The following is a 22,303-nucleotide window of genomic DNA, read 5'->3' as shown; positions in this document are numbered from 1 at the left end:
TTTGTAGTACAAGACTGTCATTATCAGTTTCAGACGCTGCCGTTTGGGTTGTCCACGGCACCTCGGGTCTTTACCAAGGTAATGGCCGAAATGATGATTCTTCTTCGAAGAAAAGGCGTATTAATTATCCCTTACTTGGACGATCTCCTGATAAGGGCAAGGTCCAGGGAACAGTTAGAAGTCGGAGTAGCACTATCTCAGATAGTGTTACGTCAGCACGGGTGGATCCTAAATATTCCAAAATCGCAGCTGATTCCAACGACACGTCTTCTGTTCCTAGGAATGATTCTGGACACAGTCCAGAAGAAGGTTTTTCTCCCGGAGGAGAAGGCCAAGGAGTTATCCGAGCTAGTCAGGAACCTCCTAAAACCAGCCCAGGTGTCAGTGCATCAGTGCACGAGGGTCCTGGGAAAAATGGTGGCTTCTTACGAAGCAATTCCATTCGAAGGATTCCATGCAAGAACGTTTCAGTGGGATCTACTGGACAAATGGTCCGGTTCGCATCTTCAGATGCAGCAGCGGATAACCCTGTCACCAAAGACCAGGGTGTCTCTCCTGTGGTGGTTGCAGAGTGCTCATCTTCTAGAGGGCCGCAGATTCGGCATTCAGGATTGGATCCTGGTGACCACGGATGCAAGCCTGAGAGGCTGGGGAGCAGTCACACAGGGAAAAAACTTCCAGGGCTTGTGGTCAAGCATGGAAACATCTCTTCATATAAACATTCTGGAACTACGGGCCATTTACAATGCCCTAAGTCAAGCGAAACCCCTGCTTCAGGGTCAGGCGGTATTGATCCAATCGGACAACATCACGTCAGTCGCCCACGTAAACAGACAGGGCGGCACGAGAAGCAGGAGGGCAATGGCAGAGGCTGCAAGGATTCTTCGCTGGGCGGAAAATCATGTGATAGCTCTGTCAGCAGTGTTCATTCCGGGAGTGGACAACTGGGAAGCAGACTTCCTCAGCAGACACGACCTTCACCCGGGAGAGTGGGGACTTCACCCAGAAGTCTTCCACCTGATTGTAAACCGTTGGGAAAAACCAAAGGTGGACATGATGGCGTCACGTCTAAACAAAAAATTAGACAGATATTGCGCCAGGTCAAGGGACCCTCAGGCAATAGCGGTGGACGCTCTGGTGACACCGTGGGTGTACCAGTCAGTGTATGTGTTCCCTCCTCTGCCTCTCATACCAAAAGTACTGAGAATCATAAGAAGGAGAGGAGTAAGAACGATACTCGTGGTTCCGGATTGGCCAAGAAGGACTTGGTACCCGGAACTTCAGGAGATGCTCACGGAAGACCCGTGGCCTCTACCTCTAAGAAAGGACCTGCTCCAGCAGGGGCCTTGTCTGTTCCAAGACTTACCGCGGCTGCGTTTGACGGCATGGCGGTTGAACGCCGGATCCTGAAGGAAAAAGGCATTCCAGATGAAGTCATCCCTACCCTGGTCAAAGCCAGGAAGGATGTAACCGCAAACCATTATCACCGCATTTGGCGAAAATATGTTGCGTGGTGTGAGGCCAAGAAGGCCCCTACAGAGGAATTTCAACTGGGTCGTTTCCTCCATTTCCTGCAAACAGGACTGTCTATGGGCCTAAAATTAGGGTCCATTAAGGTTCAAATTTCGGCCCTGTCGATTTTCTTCCAGAAAGAACTGGCTTCAGTACCTGAAGTTCAGACATTTGTAAAAGGGGTACTGCATATACAACCTCCTTTTGTGCCTCCAGTGGCACCTTGGGATCTCAATGTTGTTTTGAGGTTCCTTAAGTCACATTGGTTTGAACCACTCACTACTGTGGACTTAAAATATCTCACATGGAAGGTGACGATGCTGTTAGCCCTGGCTTCAGCCAGGCGTGTGTCAGAATTGGCGGCTTTATCATATAAAAGCCCTTACTTAATTTTTCATTCTGACAGGGCAGAATTGAGGACTCGTCCTCAATTTCTCCCTAAGGTGGTTTCTGCTTTTCACATGAACCAACCTATTGTGGTGCCTGCGGCTACTAGGGACTTGGAGGACTCCAAGTTACTTGACGTTGTCAGGGCCCTGAAAATATATGTTTCCAGGACGGCGGAGTCAGAAAGTCTGACTCGCTGTTTATCCTGTATGCACCCAACAAGCTTGGGTGCTCCTGCTTCTAAGCAGACTATTGCTCGTTGGATTTGTGGTACAATTCAACTTGCACATTCTGTGGCAGGCCTGCCACAGCCTAAATCTGTAAAAGCCCATTCCACAAGGAAAGTGGGCTCATCTTGGGCGGCTGCCCGAGGGGTCTCGGCTTTACAACTTTGCCGAGCAGCTACTTGGTCAGGGGCAAACACGTTTGCTAAATTCTACAAATTTGATACCCTGGCTGAGGAGGACCTGGAGTTCTCTCATTCGGTGCTGCAGAGTCATCCGCACTCTCCCGCCCGTTTGGGAGCTTTGGTATAATCCCCATGGTCCTTACGGAGTCCCAGCATCCACTAGGACGTCAGAGAAAATAAGATTTTACTTACCGATAAATCTATTTCTCATAGTCCGTAGTGGATGCTGGGCGCCCATCCCAAGTGCGGATTGTCTGCAATACTTGTACATAGTTATTGTTAACAAAATCGGGTTATTGTTGTTGTGAGCCATCTTTTCAGAGGCTCCTTCGTTGTTATCATACTGTTAACTGGGTTCAGATCACGAGTTGTACGGTGTGATTGGTGTGGCTGGTATGAGTCTTACCCGGGATTCAATATCCTTCCTTATTATGTACGCTCGTCCGGGCACAGTATCCTAACTGAGGCTTGGAGGAGGGTCATAGGGGGAGGAGCCAGTGCACACCACCTGATCCTAAAGCTTTTATTCTTGTGCCCTGTCTCCTGCGGAGCCGCTATTCCCCATGGTCCTTACGGAGTCCCAGCATCCACTACGGACTATGAGAAATAGATTTATCGGTAAGTAAAATCTTATTTTTGTACGAGCTGTAACGACAATATCCATATCTAGCGTGATCAGGCGGCAGTGTGGCTGGAGACCATCTGGGAGTCATATTAATGCTATCCGGCATTTTGTGCACAACGTAACGAAAAAATTAATTGACTGAACGGGCGGCAGCGTGGCATTGTAATTTATAAAGGGAAGAACGTGATTGGCCAGCCTCTCACAGATCACTGCTTACTGCCACAGCATTGTATTCAGCACTGTAGTCTCAACATGGAGCATTCGCCACCCAGCGGTTAAACTGTGTATTACATGGTGCGGGACATAACGCACGCCATAATGTTATTTCCAATTCGCCACACAGGACCCTAAATAGTGCGCTATGAGCAACGCTGTATGAGGATACATCTATATTTTTATAAAATTCTAATAATGCTAATAATAGTAGGTTAGATCTTAGTAAATGTAGCACTGTGCATGCTCCTTATCCGAGCGCACACATCAGCAAGCGGTCTTACACGTCTCCACTTGTTGCTGAAAGGGTGGAACTGGTGACAGTGGGGCATTTACACATATGTTGTATTTATTGAGGGCATATTCATGGCAGTGCAGCCTATGCTGGGTTGTGTGTATGTAGAGGTCCATCTGATTTCATTTGGCTTCCTTACAGCAATGGCAATGCTGGTATAAGTGTGCACTGACAGTATAGTTACATTAAACAATATCTATGGTTAATTTGAAATGTGAGTGTTCTCGATAAAGTGCAACTTGCTTTGCTGAAGGTGTTGCACTACTGCTGTCTGGTTTTCTGTTTCTATTTGAGAGTAATCTTGCCATTACATTAGGGTATGGAGCTACTGAATAGTTAAGTGCTGAAACTGAATGACCTTCATCTTTCTCTGTGATAAGAGAAAGGAAGTAAAAAGAATGAGATGTTGATGAACTTTTTACACATAGTTTATGAGCACTTGTGGTATTTTATACTCTGGTAATAAGGGTAGAAGGGTAGAGATCGGCGAAGGCTCGTTTTGCAATCCCCCAGCGGTTTGCACAGGTGTATAGATCATATATTCTGCTCCATCTCTGTTTGTGCCATTGCACCACTTATTCGTTAATGACTCTGGACTTAATCATTTGCAAAGTTCCAATCTCTCTCCAACACTTTCTTCTTATAGCATTATCAAGTGTACTGTGGGGATCAGATTAATTAAGCACCCATACAGCTGCGGTAGATATAGGTCAGGCAAAATGTCAGATGAGCCCAGAAAAGTATTAATTATTGCAAAATTGTAATTTTAAATAATCTTTTATATGAAAAGCTTTATTTTGACTTGTGGAAGGTGAAGAGGTTATAGTTTGGGGATATTTTGAATTGGTGTGGTATGCTAGGTATAGGTTGACCACTATTGGTCGACATGGTTTCTAGGTAGACAGGTCAAAAGGTCGACATGAGTTGTTGTTGTTTTTGAATTTTTGATTTCATTTTCTTCGTAGAGTGACCGGGAACCCCAATTAGTGCACAGTGTCCCCTCACATGGTGACCGAGCTTCGGGCAAGGTGCCTCGCTGCACTCGGCACAGGTTACCGTTCCCAGTTGTAGTCCACGTGGATCGTAAAGTATGAAAAAGTTAAAAAATTAAATAAATAAAAAAAGTGAAAAACTAATGTCGACCTTTTGACCTGTCGACCTAGAAACCATGTCGGCCTAGTTGCTGTCGACCAGTAGTGGTCGACCTAGACACTGTCGACCTAGTTACCGTCGACCTAGAGACCGGATACCATTTTGACTATACTGACTTTCTCTGGCTTTTCTTTGAAGTGATGGCTTTGGCAGATGAAATGCTGCAGGACAAGTTGTGTGTACTATCAGTATATTGTGCAGATTGGGCACATAACACCTTTTACTGTCTCACAATTAATTGGGATTTACACAGATTATGGGGTATATTTATTAAATATCAGTTTTGTTTTATTCGGCGGATTGCTGGTGGGATTGCACCCCTTCAAGTACTAAAATCCAAAATGTTCATGGTTCATTACAATACACACATTGTACAGGTACGCCACCGATAATCCGTCACCCTTGGTTCTGGCACTGTTCAAGATTATTGTTAGAGTCTGTGGCATCTCCCCTGCAGCCTAATTCTACCAGAATATCTCCCACAGCCTAACTCCAACCTTACATCCCGACTCCCTGCCCGCAGGCCGACTTGCCGCTGCAGCTGGACTTCCCACCTGCAGCCCGACTTGCTGACGCAGCTGGACTACCTGCCTGTAGCACATCTCTCCCCCACCCCCCCCCCCCCCCCCCACCCCCCATCCCACCCTCTTGCAACCTATCTAAGTCCTCCCGTAGCATAACTCTCACCCACAGACTAACTTCTCCCCAGGCACCTGATGTGTCCGGATTAAAAGATGTGTTAGACCTGGCCTAGCCAACTTGTGGCTCTCCAGCTGTTGTAAAACTACAAATCCCATCATGCGTTGCCACAGTTGTGCTATTAGGGAATGCTAAAATTGTGGCAGAGAATGCTGGGATTGCCACAGTTTTTCTGTTGGGGAATGCTAAAACTGTGGCTGAGCATGCTGGGATGTGTAGTTTCACAACATCTGGAGAGCCGCAGGTTGGCCAGTGTTGTGTTAAGTGCCGGATAATCGATGGTCTACCTGTGTATGTTATTTATATTATAAAATCAGTTCTCCCTATCAGGAGAGAAACAATAATTCAATGTTAATATGTGTATTTTTCCAATAGTAGATCGATGGCATATAATTTTAAAAAGCATATCTAAACATATAAATTTATATTTGCAGGAAATTTCCATGACCCAGATGAACCAATATTGGAGTTTAGTTTGGGTAAGCTGTGTCAGTTTATACTTATTTTATGCATGTGCAGACATAACACTGTGTCACTTTTATTTATTGTTGAATCAGGAGTTGATTTATTTAGCGTAACGATACCCTTAGAGTAAAATAGTGACTCCACACAAAAATAATTTACCTAATTAAAATCATGATGCTGTATTCTAGATTTTACAGAATTCATTTTTTTTTATAACCTTTTAAATAGGATTACTGCCTGAAATGACCTGTGTAAAACTGAGTAATTTACAATTAAAAGATAGATGTTGCAAATAAATAACTTCTGTGTATTGCATTGTTTCCATGGATACAGATGTTGCTAAATAAGGTCCGTTCTTTACGTTCTATCTGGGAAATGACATCAACAGTGTTTCTGTGCTTTCAACAGGCATTTTTTTTTTTTAACTATAAAACTGAATAAATTATACGTGTCCACTTGCAACATGCATCTGCGACATAAAAATGTCCCTATTAGTGTGGAACAGTAATTTAACTGAAAATATAAGGGAAAATGAAAAAAAAAAGTCTGGTATGTTCCAATTTGTTTTTATCATGCAACTTATTTTTGTCCAGAAACAAAAAATTCCCAAAAATTGAAAACAATACTTTTTAATAATTACTATTTATGGATATACTTGTCCAGACACATAAATGTCCTCAGTGTTTAAAACACAAATATTTGCATTTACTTCTGAGTTTGTTTCATGCCTAGGAAGTTAGCCCTTTTCACACTTATTTTTAACTGAATTTAACTTTAGTGTAAAAGTTGGAGAAGCACCCAGGACACACAGACTATACGTTGTTAAAAAATGGTTATTATATGAGCAAAATATTTAGGGTAAGCCTAGCATGTAGTCAGGGCCTGTTTTACGCATACGCTGGTTACGCAGCTGAGTAAGGCGCAGCATAGAGGAGGGTGCCCTATTCAGCTGCGCCAGCGATATGTGTAATACTGGCCATTCCTGATATGCCCTGAAATGTAGCGCCTGCCCGGAGACTCACCAAGCAGGCCACCGCGCTATGTCCTGCAGCGCACCCCACTAGTACTACAGTAATGTGAAGAAAAATAAAATAAACTACTGCTCCCAGAATCCCTTGCTTCCAGACAGCAAGGGCTGCTGGGAGCGGTAGTTTATTTTGAGATTCTTCACATTACTGTACATGCAAAATAAACTACTGCTCCCAGAAGCCCTTGCTGTCCGGCTACTAGAGCGGTAGTTTTATTTTGAGATTCTTCTTCTTCTAGTACTATACTGAGGTGCAGGGCATGGCGGAGGTGCCAACACCACTGACTGCTTTGTGAGTCTCCGGGCACAGGGGGCATATCAGGTAATACAGTACTTTGATTAGATTAATATGTAAGGGGAAGTATGAAAGTGGGCAGAATATGTAAGGGGAACTTCAACAGTGGGCAAATGTGTAAGGGGCACTTATACAGTGGGCAAATGTGTAAAGGGCACTTATACAGTGGGCAAATGTGTAAGGGGCACTACAAGTGGGCTTTTACAATGAGACCACGCCTCCTTACTTCATGCGCAAAAGTGCTTAGGTGGACGCCAAAGTATTTATTTGCTTACCAAATAATTTGGCTTTGGGCCGGCCCTGCATGCAGTATGAATCTTTGTATTGCATGATGTACGGACATATTGGGCCAGATATAATGACACTCTAGTTCGGCGGCCATGTGCAATTGTGGCCAAACTGGGACGTTTTTTTAAATGGGCAATCACTTAAAAGACATGGTTTTGCCTTGTAAGGGATTGCCCCTTTAAAAATGTCCTAGTTTGGCCAGCATTCTGCACGGCTTCTGAGCTCGGGCGTCATTACATCCGGCCATTGATTTTACATGAACTGCGAAAAAAAAAATTTTATTTGAGCAAAACATCTTTCACCCGCACTGCTATCTTTAAGTAAACGGATTTGGCATAAATCCATTAAGTGCTCAGTGCTGAGGAACTTTTCTCTGCTATTTTTTTATGACCTTATTATTTTTGTAGGACTATAAAGCTGCCACTAGGTGGCATACTTTCTAATTTTGATAGAGGTCCTAAGAAGAGGACACGATGCACTAATGAAATCAATAGATACTTTCTATAGGAGATAATGAGTTAAAAACAGCTGTCCACTTTAGTGACCTCTATGCATGAAAGGTTTAAAATATTTCATTTATGGAGAATATATTTTGTCTTGCTCATTTAAATTAGTTTTTCCACTTATGGTAAAGTTTATATGTGTTTCTAAAGACCATAAACTGCAAGCTGCTTTTAGCTGTTTCTCGGGCAACTTGGACATCTGTCAGTGCTGCTTCATAACCTGTTCCTTTTCTAATCATAACAGCATGCAGTGAGCTGACCACTCGATCACTGGATCGGAAGCCAAACAGTTTTGTTGCTGTTAGTGTCACAACGCCACCTCAGGCTTTCTGGACAAAGTATGCACAGACAGAGATCATAGAGGTGAGAGAATCCCAGATTCATCCCAGATTCATCTTTCATGCATGTGGTGTTAAAAGTTTTAAAATGGCCTGTTCATCCAACCCACAAAGTGAGGCAGCCGTTTTCTGGGCAGAACCAACAAAGTGCTTAATTCTGCTAACAAAAGTTAGTTCTTCGCAACCTAGCTGTGAAAAGGCAGCAAGGGGCATGGGGGATTTTTATTAAATCCGCTATTAAACATCTTCATTTTAATGTCTTTTATACTTTGCACAGCCCGTCCCACGCTGTTCTTCCTAATAGAAGTTCTGCCCTCATGTGTTGTGCAATACAATGTAACTACTAGACCACATTCCTTGTGGCCTCTATACTATACAGGGACGGTTTTGTCTTGTGGCTTTTATACATTGCAAAGAGTATGATGGTGACATGTACACAATACAGAGAGCACCCTAGTTATCAATATACAATACAGGTTTTCTCTGCTATGAGTCTGTCATATTCCTTGGGCAATTACCTGCTCTTTGATTTGCTGGGTAGTTCCAGACACCAACAAATCAGTGTGTTAAAACTCCTGGCACTCTTACAGCTGATATCTCATGCCAGACTCGGCCACCATGGTACCTCTTGCAAACTATGTTTCATTGTACCTTACATAAAATTATATCTGTATATTGTATAGTCCATGTAAGATAAATGTTATTTAGGGACATACCACTGTCAAACGTTGCAAACGGTGCCCTCTTAGCCTTTACCTTTCTGCCTTGTCTTACAGTGTGTATACATTAGACAGCTGGTCACAGGTGCATTACTCAGAGCCAAAGCAATTTAAATCTGCATGTAAAATGCAGCTGTCTTAGCGATCATTGGTTTCTGTGACAGTGCACTTACCTGTGCAAAAGTCTGGCACAGCGGAAAGGTTGAATTCATTTAGATGTGCTTGGACTTCAGTGTGTGCTAAGCTGTGAGTTGGCAGCAGTGTTGTTATAGGGTTCAGTAATCACCAGCTGTTTATCCTTGCCATCCTAGGCTCTGTTGTGCTGTCGCTACAGACATTAGTGGTATGTGTGCAAATGTGCATGAGGCTAATCTGTAAATGACTCCCAGAAGTCCTGACTGCTCGGACAGTCCCCCAATACCGGAACAGTTGTCAGTCTGTGCTACTCTCTCCTACCTGCTCTTGCAGCCTGAACTCCCTGTTGTTGCTTGGCTACTGGAATGTTATGCACCTCCAGAAAAGCAAAGCAATGATTGAACATTCCACTTGCATGTGGTTTCTACAATTTGTACATATTTAAGAATAAAAACTGATTTGTATTTATTTAATTTGTCTTATAGGGAACAAGTAATCCCATATTTCTTAGCAGCATTGCCTTCTTCCAGGACTCGCTAATAAATCAGATGACCCAGATTAAGCTTTCTGTGTATGATGTCAAAGACAGATCTCAGGGAACTGTAAGTTATTCATATACTGGACTTTCATTGTAGAGAGAAAATCAAAGAATAGTAAAAAAACAAAACAAAACAAAACCCCAACAACTGTTTTGTACTGTGCAGTTTAATTGAATACATTTAATGAAAATATACAGTTGTTTTATTTTGACCGTTATTGCTCTTACTGTATTTGTGTATAACGGAATCCCCCCCACCTCCCCCCCAATATTATCATACTTTATATTGAGTCATCTTCGTTTCACAGCATGAAATTATACAATGAGGGTCATGTGACCTATAAAGCACGCAACACTCTTGTGTAATATTGTCTGAGACTTGTATTCATTTTCTTGATTATTTTTGTTGCTTTACCAAATCTAGCAGAATTGGGTACTTATTTCAGTTTAAAATTACTTAGTGGGATATTCAATTGGCAGTGATAAAAATGTTGCAATTTACTGCAATTAAAATGTTGGCACCTATCAACTGAAAAATTACACTTTTTTGCGTGAAAATGCGGCTTTCGCCAGTATGCGCGTTCCCATTTTTCAACCAATCCAATTGCAATTGTGCAAAGATATGGGGGGTGATTCTAAGTTGTTCGCTCGTTGCCGATTTTCGCAACGGAGCGATTAAGGCAAAAATGCGCATGGTACGCAGTGCGCATGCGCTAAGTATTTTAGCACAAAACTTAGTAGATTTACTCACGTCCGAACGAAGAATTTTCATCGTTGAAGTGATTGGAGTGTAATTGACAGGAAGTGGGTGTTTCTGGGGGAAACTGACCGTTTTCTGGGAGTGTGCGGAAAAAGGCAGGTGTGCCAGGACAAAACGCGGGAGTGTCTGGAGAAACAGGGGAGTGGCTGGCCGAACGCAGGGCGTGTTTGTGACGTCAAACCAGGAACGAAACGGGCTGAACTGATCGCAGTGTAGGAGTAAGTCTCGAGCTACTCAGAAACTGCTAAGAATTTTCTATTCGAAATTCTGCTAATCTTTCGTTTGCAATTCTGCTAAGCTAAGATACACTCCCAGAGGGCGGCGGCCTAGCGTGTGCAATGCTGCTAAAATCTGCTAGCGAGCGAACAACTTGGAATGACCCCCATTATTTGTACCATAATTCTTGCCGGCAAAACCAGTGAAAATGGGGAAATCTGCCTGTATACCAAAAAAATCCAAAATAAATAAAGGACAACAGTTTAGAAGTGTATTAGTGGTCATAATGAAAGTATTTTGGGTACTTAAATTGGGTCAAATGGCTGTTATATGCATTGTCTAATAAAAAAAAAAAGGGAAAAATGATTGATAGAAAGCAAGTGTTTTTCAGCAAAACAAGTGTTCAAACTAATTTATGGGTACATAAAAAAGAATTGTATAAATTTGGTTGATTATAAGCCACTTTAAAAAAAAACATAAAAAAAACTCCTGATTACTCCCAGCTGCAAGTCTAAAAACACACTTGTCACACTCATAAAGCACCCCAATATACTTTGCCCATACCTTGTGCCTCAACTTCCTTCATTTTGCACTTTTCACCACAAAATGACATGTCATTACTGGGCAAGTAAAAGTAATTAAAAACTACTAAGCGCCTAATTAGTCATTCAGAGAGGTGCACCAAGGGTTCTGAACCGAATTCAGACATTTTTACCTTTTTAAAATAAGGATTTTCCTCAACCTTTCTGCTCACAGTTGGTGAAAGGAAATTTGCTATAAAACCTATGGGGAATTATCGCTGGCAAATAAGTGAATAGGAACGTTTTCACAAATTGCAATAAAAAACAGTTTTTTCACGCGAAAATGGGTTTTCACGCCCAATTAAATATCTCCCTTATAGTATTTTACTTGAGAGCAACAAGGTCTTAAAATAAAAAGTACCCAATAGTTTTTACATGAGGATACTTTTATTTTTAAACTTATTCTCCTTTTTATAATATTACAGAAAAAAAAGCCAAACAAAGACGCTATTTTAATTTTCAATATGGTATTCTCCATTATGTAAAGATATGCTACATTCCCCCTGCTGTAATTGCTGATCACTGCTAATTACTGCTATTGACAGTGGTCAGCCAGTAGAGGTTTAAAAGAAGTTGCGTTGAGCATTCTGTGCGATTGGGTAAGATCTCTAATTGTGTGTGAGCTGCTCCACCCAGTTTAAAACATTAACCTTGTGGTTATTGTTCATTGCACAGAATGAATGTTAACAAAAGGGGAGTGTTTTTATAAATAAAGCCTAAGACGATGTAGCGCTATGACCTAGGGCCTAATTTAGAGTTGGACGCAGATACTGCATCCCATGTAGATTCCCAATTATTGGGAATCTCCTGCTGCGCAAGGCCGTTCTATGCATGCGCAGAACGGGCCTTGCACTGTTTCTCGCAGTTCCTCTGATTTACAGACAGTGGTGTTGAGGGGTGGATATTGGACTGGGGGAGACCTACGTTCCCCATTTTCTGGGAGAGGAGAGTCCAGGGTCTGTGTGTTACCGTGTAGACTTCCTGGGCTTGCAGCCTCCGCTTCCGTGGCCCAGCTGAGTAAGCTAGGGCTTACTAAGCTGGCCCTCTGCATGGAATATTGCAACCGATGGATCACAGCTGGAGACGTTGGTCAAAGTGCTGGGATCCCAGCAACATGCAAGAGGCCTCTCTTCTACTGAAACGTCTCCTGTATGTCCCTCCTTATAATCGGATGGAAATGTAAAGCCGCTTGCAGGCTGCTTTGCATTTTCGTCCATCTCTGAATCAGGCCCCTAGACATGAGTAGTATACCAGAATAATAAAGCAACTGTAACAGCTTTGTTTCTTATTTACCGCACAGATGTATTTGCTGGGCTCTGGAAAGTTTACTGTGAAGGATGTGCTGCAGGAGAAAAGCCACAGATTGCATTTACCATTGTGGTTAGTGCTTACTCTGTCTCATTTGCATGTTTTAATGTATTTTTTTTAATGTAGTTATAGCTGCGAAAAGAACAAAATGTGTGGTTACGTTCGTACACAAGAGGTGAGCACTGGCTGTAACTATAATTGTGCACCAAAAGAATGAATGAGAACAAGTGTTTGCACAGAATGACTGGAAAAATAATGCACTGTAAGAGTCGAAGGGCAGAGAGAGAGAGATGGAGAGCAATCTGAGTGAATGGGTTACAAAGAAACTCTAGATCTTGTACATAGTAAAGTCCATTTTCTTTGCAGGTCTGCTGAGCAGGAGCGTGTGGGTAACATCACTGTAATAGGCTGGGAAATGGAGGAGAAAGCTGACCAGCATGTCCCTGTGACTAGATCATCAGATACTGTTAATGGGAGAGTGAGTATGTTCCTGACACTACAACATATCCCACCATAGCCGCAACATAAATTCAGTGGGGAGTATTCCATTATCGGTCATGTGCAGAAAACAAACTTCCAAGTTGGTGGTTGCAAAGTGCTGGAGAAATGCTCGAAATACAGGTATCGATTCTCGTTGCCGTCAACGCTAATTGAATAATAATAATTAATTATTTCAAAAGCAAAAAAATGTAATCAACCTTTAAACTATAAGCAACATTTTATTCTCACCAGTTGTTTACTCTGGTATTGTAGCCAACTAACTCACTCAAGGTCACCCCTCTGTGCTACTGTAAAAGGGAGTAACACGTACTGGTATTAGGATCCCGGCACTTGGAATGCCGGCGGTCACAAGACTGACAGGGGCATCCCGATGTGCAGAATCCCGACCACTGCTAGGTAAGTATTCTAACCCTTCCCCCTCTATTCGCCTAACTCTAACACTCCCTCCCCGCAGTCTAATTCTAACCCTCTCCCCCCCTTAGTGCCCAACCCTAATCCTCCCTTTTTAGAGCCTAACCCTCCCTCCCCGCAGCCTAAACCTACCACCCCGTGATCTAATTCTCCCTCTAGTGCCTAAACCTAACCACCCACCCATCCACCTACCTCCTGCAGCCTAACCCTACCCCTCCCCAGCATACTTGAGATTGGAATGCCAGCAATCAGGATTCCGGCGACGGCATTGTGATCGATGTCGGTATCCCGGTGTCAGGGGTTGCACCCAGTGTCGGTATTCCAGCATGGGTATTCTGACTGCCGGCATCCCAATATCCGGTATGCTAACTGGCTCCCTTTTCTTGGTACTCCAGCTCATTGCCAAGTCAGGGTTCTTCTATTTTCACCAGGGTTCTAATTACTTCACACCATATTATATAGCTGAATATAATCCCATGACTGCAGAAAGGTAAGTTAAAGGGAAATATACCTATTTCCAACCTCAGAATCCCCCACATAAAGAAATGTGAATATTACAGGTGCTATAGGTTCTTAATCTCCGTTATTTAGAAAGTACAAAAAGTGAACAAAGCTATTCTCATTGTGTTCTAAAATATTAAACTTGCGTTTAATTTCTTTAGAACACAGCATACCCAGTTTCCCATGCATTAATTCAGTGTTCGTTTTCTTACATAGTTATCCATCTCCCTGCACTTCTGTGTGAACGGGCCAGTAATGTTGACAAACATAAAACTTTGAAATAGGTCTCTGTAGCGGAATATAATTTATTGCGCTAGCTGAACTACAGTATATAGACATCTTTTACTGTTGCACTTTAAGTACATTTTGCTTTTTAATAGGTAGCGTTAAGATGTGTTTGAAATCTAGAAATTACAGAGAATAATGACCATATATCTTTAATATAATAGCAGCATAACTTAATTAAGAAATATTAACTAAAACCAGAACAATTAATATAAAGAGTATATAAAATAAAAAATGGCAAACCTAAACTTGTACAGTACATCTTCCTTAGTATGATATTGCCAGGTATCAAATATGTGGACGTTTGAAGTATAACTATCAGGCAGGAATAATATTTAGAATATTTAGATTCACTGTTACATTTTACCAATATTTAAGTCTTTGGGGCATATTCAATTAGCCACGCTGCATGACGAAAAGCTATTTAGTTAAATAGTCATTTACTTGCGTGGAAAATCACTGCAACCCACTGACTCCGCATAAACTGTGGAATAATGGGGTTATCCCCACACATTAATACTCCCCTTCCCCCTTGGTGTCTTTTCTCACAGGTTCTGAGGCTGTGAGAAAAGTCCACCTCTCTAGTTTAATGTTGGAGGGTGGGGGTGGGGGGGTTTAAACCCTGCTAATTGAATATCCCGGTGCGGCTAATTGAATATGGGCTGTAAACCATTTATTGGCATGATTTTCACTCGCAGAGTGTTGATATCTAAAAACATGCAAAAGTTTTTTATAAAGTCACTTTTTCAAATCTTTTATGTATATTCGTGGCTTTTTCTTTATCTTGTTTAGACTGTACTTTCGGTCGATGAAAGTTTAACAGAATCTTTAGGAATTCGTTCAAAATATGCATCACTGCGAAAAGATACACTACTGAAATCAGGTGATTTAATTTTAAATAGTTGATTTACAAAAAGTTGTTGGTCTGTGTCCATAATTTTATTACCATCAGTACCATTTTAACCCCTTAGCTTCTGAGGGTTTACTCACCCTTGTGCTGAGGCCATGTTCCAACATTCGTGCTTATCACATCCCAATATCACTGATATTTTTTTCTATTTTTATTTTTTTATGCAGTACGCACATATATTATACCTTGTTTGTTCTTCAAAAAATCCGGTAACCCCAACGGCTAAATAAGTGTTTTGTTTTTTTCTTGAAATTTCAAGAAAGGGAACCAAAAGCAAATGTGAATTTATTTATAAACACCACAATGAAATCCCTTGTGGTTTGTGTTTGTTTTAATAATCCACCTTTCCAAAATAGTAATAGCCGGATTGCATTTGTAAATTTGGCCCAAAAAATCTGCACTTTGTATTTAGATTCTGAGCCAGATTAAGGGAGGGGCAACAGGGGCCCACACACTGCTTCGGAGGAGTGTCCCTCTGGCGGCTCACAGGCGGAGGGGGGAGGGTAGTGCCAGAAACGAGGGCTGCTGGGAGCTGTAGTTTCGTTTAGAGCTCCTCCATTGTAGTGCGGCGCTGCCGGTTGCTGTGTCTGTCTCCCGTGCCAGGCAAGTAAGTAAGTGTGTGTGTGTGTGTTTTGGTTTGTTTTTTTTACCTCCGTTGTCCTGGGCCACCACCAGCCTTAATCCGGCCTTGGTTAGAATATTGTAGCCCCAAAATGCCTACCATTTCATATATTAGACAAAGTACTGCATTAAATGAGTGACTGCTTTTGCTTTTTTATTTGTCAAAGCTGAGGAGGGTATGTGCTTTAGATCTCCCCAAATAAATAAAATGAAAATATTTATATATATATATATAACAACCATGTGTATCGGCACTCAAAAAACAGACACAAATACCTTGGTGATCCAGTCCTATCACGGGGTAGCCATGAATCAATAGTTCCAAACAGAGGGACGGCACTCATAGGATTTTGCAACAGAGAAATTGTATTCCAATAAAGAAAGTTCCAAAGTTTACATCAACGTTTCGGTGTAGACCACCGTCATCAGGATGTACAGAAATCACATACAAGAGAAATGGTGAACATGCATAGACCAGTAACTTACCACCCTTATAAAGACCCGTAAATGACACAAACACTCACACCTGCACGGCAGCACACGCCCGCCCGAGCAGCCGGACGCCTGAGAAAGACGTCATCCGTATGCACGTCTCCACCGCGTCCCGCCGCCGTCATGACAACGTTAGCGGTCACCATGGAAACCCGAGACGCAGCCGCGTCTGCGTGTTCGACGGCCCGCACCACGTCATCATCACAACAGGGGGCATGGCTAAGTCACGTCACGACGCATTCCTGGCAACGGTCGTGGTTACCATAACATTCTCAGATGTAGCCACATCCTTGGAATGTATACAGCCCACGTCACCTGTTGTCAGTGCAATCGGAGTGACCCCTGTGCAGCATCTACATTAAAAACAAAATTAAAAACAACACTGGAACACCAGTGTATAAAAGCAGAGAATCATGTATCCCATCATAAGAGCAGGGCTGTAAAGACATTAATACCCTAATAATATAAATTACAGCATAAAGTATGTATTTATAATTACTCTAAACATTGACTTCAAGGTATACTTTAATTTTACATGAAAGAGAGGAAAGTAGATAACACAACGGTTGTATATATTCTTATGTAAGACTATTCCAACAAATCTTTTCATTCAAGCCCCGTGGGGCAACAGTGTCCAGCCGGACAATCCATCTTGCCTCCATAATAAGCAACTGTTTGTTTCTGTCACCGCCCCGTTTAAATTCAGGGAGATGATCTATGATCATATACTTAAGACTAGCCAGGCTGTGTTTTCTATCAGCAAAATGCTGAGCTACCGGTTGTTCACTTTTACCAGAAATTAATGCTGCACGAATGGCAGAACGATGTTGGTTGGCCCGTTCTTTAAATTGGCGAATGGTTTTCCCCACATAATAGTACCCACAGGGGCATCGAATGATATAGATGACAAAAGTGGTTGTACATGTGACCACATGTCTAATTGGGATATATTTACCACTGTGTGGGTGTCTAAATGAACTGCCAACATCAAGATGATTACAAGTGGCACAATTGATGCATCCTTTATGCTGTAATTTATATTATTAGGGTATTAATGTCTTTACAGCCCTGCTCTTATGATGGGATACATGATTCTCTGCTTTTATACACTGGTGTTCCAGTGTTGTTTTTAATTTTGTTTTTAATGTAGATGCTGCACAGGGGTCACTCCGATTGCACTGACAACAGGTGACGTGGGCTGTATACATTCCAAGGATGTGGCTACATCTGAGAATGTTATGGTAACCACGACCGTTGCCAGGAATGCGTCGTGACGTGACTTAGCCATGCCCCCTGTTGTGATGATGACGTGGTGCGGGCCGTCGAACACGCAGACGCGGCTGCGTCTCGGGTTTCCATGGTGACCGCTAACGTTGTCATGACGGCGGCGGGACGCGGTGTAGACGTGCATACGGATGACGTCTTTCTCAGGCGTCCGGCTGCTCGGGCGGGCGTGTGCTGCCGTGCAGGTGTGAGTGTTTGTGTCATTTACGGGTCTTTATAAGGGTGGTAAGTTACTGGTCTATGCATGTTCACCATTTCTCTTGTATGTGATTTCTGTACATCCTGATGACGGTGGTCTACACCGAAACGTTGATGTAAACTTTGGAACTTTCTTTATTGGAATACAATTTCTCTGTTGCAAAATCCTATGAGTGCCGTCCCTCTGTTTGGAACTATTGATTCATGGCTACCCCGTGATAGGACTGGATCACCAAGGTATTTGTGTCTGTTTTTTGAGTGCCGATACACATGGTTGTTAGTTGTTAGACTTTGTCCATTTATTATATGGCACCGTGGAAATAGTTTATGAAGGGTGACTTATCAGCCATTGAGCATTGTGTGTCCCATCATTTTTTACTGGAGGACTGAATTGTGAATTCACACTGTGGGTGTAACTTATCCTGTTCAAAATGACATCTGAAATTCCTCAACCCTCTGTGCTACCTTTAGGGGAAGTGCTCAATTACACCACTGACCAAATCAATAAGATTCTGTTTTTAGGGGATCCACAATATATCAACCAAGTGGACTCTTGTGAAGAATTATTTCAATCCCTATTCAGAATGAAGAAACGGGAAATTGATTACACTCTGCATGGCCTAACTTTATCTGATTATTATCGGGATAAGTTTATCCCACGAGGTTTTAGGGTCCGGAACACCCCTACTATAGGCCGGCACAGTCCGGAGTTCTGCCGTAAGTGGGTGGCAATACTTAACAAGTGCTCCTTCGACCTCATGATATTGGTGGTCGAAGAGGCATCCAAAGAACTGATTTCTGTCAAATCCAAGATTGCAGAGTTTGAGAGAATCAATCTCAACACGTTACAAACGGATTCTTCACACGACTGGCTCACACAATTACGCAATCAGTGTGACAAATATCGACAGGATCTCATCAAATTTAAAAAGGTCAAACGTCTGAAGGTGGTACAAGACTATGAAGACAACCGTGTATACCGATGGGTCAATGGGGATTCCCCCAGATACCCGAGACAGTTCAACAGAAGCCAGCGAACACAACGTTCTGTGAGACAACCACGTGATGTCACGACTTCACAGAGTGACAGCGATTTTGCAATCTCAGAGGGAGAGGAAGTGGGGAGTGCTCAAGCTCACCCTTTAGGGGCACGTTCACGCATAACAAACCAAAGAACAAACGTGCCCGCACAAGAAGAGGTGGTCAAAAAAAGAGGGGTAGGAAGACCCCCATGGAAGACTAACAAGTAATCTTCAACTTGTCCAACAGGGTGCTGTCTGCAGATGAACAGTCAGTCCTCAATAAGGGACTGTCATTTGTTCCCACAAACAAACACTCCCCTTTTGAGTGGAGTTGGGATTTGCACAAATTCAGCAGAAGGATGAGACTCTGTGAACATTTTGCCAACTCTGCACCTGCGGACATGAACACTGTATTAGATCCTGCTGACAAATTTTGCAGGCAGAAGAATAAATCCTCATTTGACCCACCTGTGACAAATTCATCCATTAAATGCTTCACAAGACTGCTGGATGATTCTATCCAGAAATATAATTCTGAAAACAGAACCGTGCGCCACAATCTCACGGCTGGGGAGAGGACGGCACTCACAAATTTGGGACGGTGTGAGGACATTGTCATTCGCCCCGCGGATAAGGGCGGGGCAATAGTCATTATGAACACCCATGACTATCGCAATGAAATGCTACAACAACTCAATGACCAACAAGTGTACAAAAAGTTGCCGAGGGACCCAACTACGGTGTTCAAGAAAGAATTGGATCAAGTTCTTCTTTCCGCAAAACAGAATAAAATCATATCAGAAAAAGTCTTTAAAGCACTATCTAAAAATTTCCCTATCACTCCGATTTTGTATTCGATTCCCAAGATTCATAAAAACCCCACGTCTCCACCCGGACGCCCTATTGTATCAGCTAGAGACTCCTTGTATCAGCCTATGGGGTATATGCAATTGCGGTCGAATTCGCGGCAATTTTCGCCGTTTTTTAATTCGACTCAATTCGACAGGTGAATCCCGGAAGGTGGCTTCCGGAATTCACCATATTCAATGAAAAACGGATTCGCCAGAGTCGCGGGCGAAAATCGGCCGATTTGGCGGATTTTGCCGCGATTTTAAAAAACGGTAAAAAAACGTGAAAAACCCGAAAAAAAAAAGGCGTGGGGTCCCCCCTCCAAAGCATAACCAGCCTCGGGCTCATCGAGCTGGTCCTGGTTCTAAAAATGCAGGGGAAAAATTGGCCAGGGATCCCCCGTATTTTTAAAACCAGCACCGGGCTCTGCGCCTGGTGCTGGTGCCAAAAATACGGGGGACAAAAAGAGTAGAGGTCCCCTGTATTTTTAACACCAGCATCGGGCTCCACTAGCTGGACAGATAATGCCACAGCCGGGGGTCACTTTTATGCCGTGCCCTGCGGCCGTGGCATTAAATATCCAACTAGTCACCCCTGGCCGGGGTACCCTGGAGGAGTGGGGACCCCTTCAATCAAGGGGTCCCCCCCCCCCCCAGCCACCCAAGGGCCAGGGGTGAAGCCCGAGGCTGTCCCCCCCCATCCAATGGGCTGCGGATGGGGGGGCTGATAGCCTTTTGTGATAATAAAAAGATATTGTTTTTTCCAGCAGTACTACAAGTCCCAGCAAGCCTCCCCCGCAAGCTGGTACTTGGAGAACCACAAGTACCAGCATGCGGGAGAAAAACGGGTCCGCTGGTACCTGTAGTACTACTGGGGAAAAAATACCCAAATAAAAACAGGACACACACACCTTGATAGTAAAACTTTATTACACACTACCGACACACACATACTTACCTATGTTGACACGCCGACTGCCACGGTCTCCGACGATCCGAGGGTACCTGTGAAAAAATTATACTCACCTTCCAGCGTCCAGAGATAAATCCACGTCCAGAGAGTAAAATCCACGTACTTGTTTAAAAAAAAAAACACGCAAAAACCCGCTCCATACCGGACTAGAAAGGGGTCCAATACTTTCACATCAGACCCCTTTCTCCCGAATGCCGGGACATCACGTGACTCCTGTCACTGACGTCCCTTCAGCCAATCAGGAAGCGCTACTTCCGTGGCGCTCACCTGATTGGCTGTGCGCTGTCTGTACTGTGACAGCACATCGCAAAGCCGCTCCATTACTTTCAATGGTGGGAACTTTGCGGGTAGCGGTGGGGTGACCTTACTGACAGGTCTCATTCGTGGAAAGGTGTCCCATGTGTCAGCATGGGACCCCTTTCAGTCCGGCATGGAGCGGGTGTTCGGTTTGTTTTTTTGCCAAGTACGTGGATTTATCTCTGGACCATGGCTGAGGTGAGTATATTGATCTTTTCTTTTCAGGTATCCGTGGATTCTACATGGAGAAGAGGACCGATGTCGGCGTGTGAACATAGGTAAGTATGTGTGTGTCGACGTATGAAATAAAGTTTTACTGTCGACGGTGTGTGTGTCCTGTTTTTATTTGGGTATTTTTTTCCCAGTAGTACTACAGGTACCAGCGGGCCCGTTTTTCTCCCGCATGCTGGTACTTGTGGTTCTCCAAGTACCAGCTTGCGGGGGAGGCTTGCTGGGACTTGTAGTACTACTGGAAAAAACAATATCTTTTTATTATCACAAAAGGCTATCAGCCCCCCCATCCGCAGCCCATTGGATGGGGGGGGACAGCCTCGGGCTTCACCCCTGGCCCTTGGGTGGCTGGGGGGGGGGGGGGACCCCTTGATTGAAGGGGTCCCCACTCCCCCAGGGTACCCCGGCCAGGGGTGACTAGTTGGATATTTAATGCCACGGCCGCAGGGCACGGCATAAAAGTGACCCCCGGCTGTGGCATTATCTGTCCAGCTAGTGGAGCCCGATGCTGGTGTTAAAAATACGGGGGACCCCTACTCTTTTTGTCCCCCGTATTTTTGGCACCAGCACCAGGCGCAGAGCCCGGTGCTGGTTTTAAAAATACGGGGGATCCCCTGTCAATTTTTTCCCCGCATTTTTAGAACCAGGACCAGCTCAAAGAGCCCGAGGCTGGTTATGCTTTGGAGGGGGGACCTCACGCCATTTTTTTTTATGATTTCACCGTTCCAGCATTAAAAAAAAAAAAAAATATATATATATTTTAAAAAATATATAAATAATATTTGTGCCTCCAAAAAAAAAAAAAAAAGTACCTAATCCCTTCTAATATAAATAGATCTGCTATTCCCCCCCAAAAAAACCACAAAAAAAACATGTTTAAAATTTTTTTATTTGTTTTCACCCTCCAAAGTGTGGCGGATTGAAAATGACGAATTTGCTGTCTAAAAGCACTGCTGTCGAATTTCCAAACTTGAATTGAATATGCTTTGGTCGAATTGCAGCACTTGTATCATTGCAGAAAAGTCGAATTTGCAAAAAGTCGAATTTCAAAAAGTCGAATTTTGAAAGTCCGTTTTTTGGTCGGAAAGCACTGAATTGCATAGGCGATTTTTTTTTTTGGTCGAAAATGACCCGAAATTCGACAATTTCGGGAATTCGACCGCAATTGCATATACCTATATATCTCAATATCTGGACACCCTGCTACAGCCATGCATTATACATGAGAAGACCTACCTCAAGGACACAACTGCATTTCTCACTG

At 43.2% G+C, this 22,303-nt stretch overlaps 1 protein-coding gene across 4 annotated transcripts in view; it reads left to right on the top strand.

Annotated features, from left to right (window-relative positions):
- Positions 1 to 22,303, top strand: part of INPP4A (inositol polyphosphate-4-phosphatase type I A) — a 266,919-nt gene that overhangs the window by 164,549 nt on the left and 80,067 nt on the right. For all 4 annotated transcript variants that reach the window (XM_063953338.1, XM_063953341.1, XM_063953340.1 and 1 more), the window contains exons 4-9: positions 5,727 to 5,771; positions 8,115 to 8,233; positions 9,548 to 9,664; positions 12,458 to 12,537; positions 12,832 to 12,943; positions 14,956 to 15,046. In XM_063953338.1, coding sequence (XP_063809408.1) covers positions 5,727 to 5,771; positions 8,115 to 8,233; positions 9,548 to 9,664; positions 12,458 to 12,537; positions 12,832 to 12,943; positions 14,956 to 15,046 — 564 coding nt within the window. The remainder of the gene's footprint in view (positions 1 to 5,726; positions 5,772 to 8,114; positions 8,234 to 9,547; positions 9,665 to 12,457; positions 12,538 to 12,831; positions 12,944 to 14,955; positions 15,047 to 22,303) is intronic.

Source organism: Pseudophryne corroboree, chromosome 2 (assembly GCF_028390025.1).
Source record: "Pseudophryne corroboree isolate aPseCor3 chromosome 2, aPseCor3.hap2, whole genome shotgun sequence".
NCBI lineage: Eukaryota > Metazoa > Chordata > Amphibia > Anura > Myobatrachidae > Pseudophryne > Pseudophryne corroboree.
This window is presented reverse-complemented; position numbering and strand designations above follow the sequence as displayed.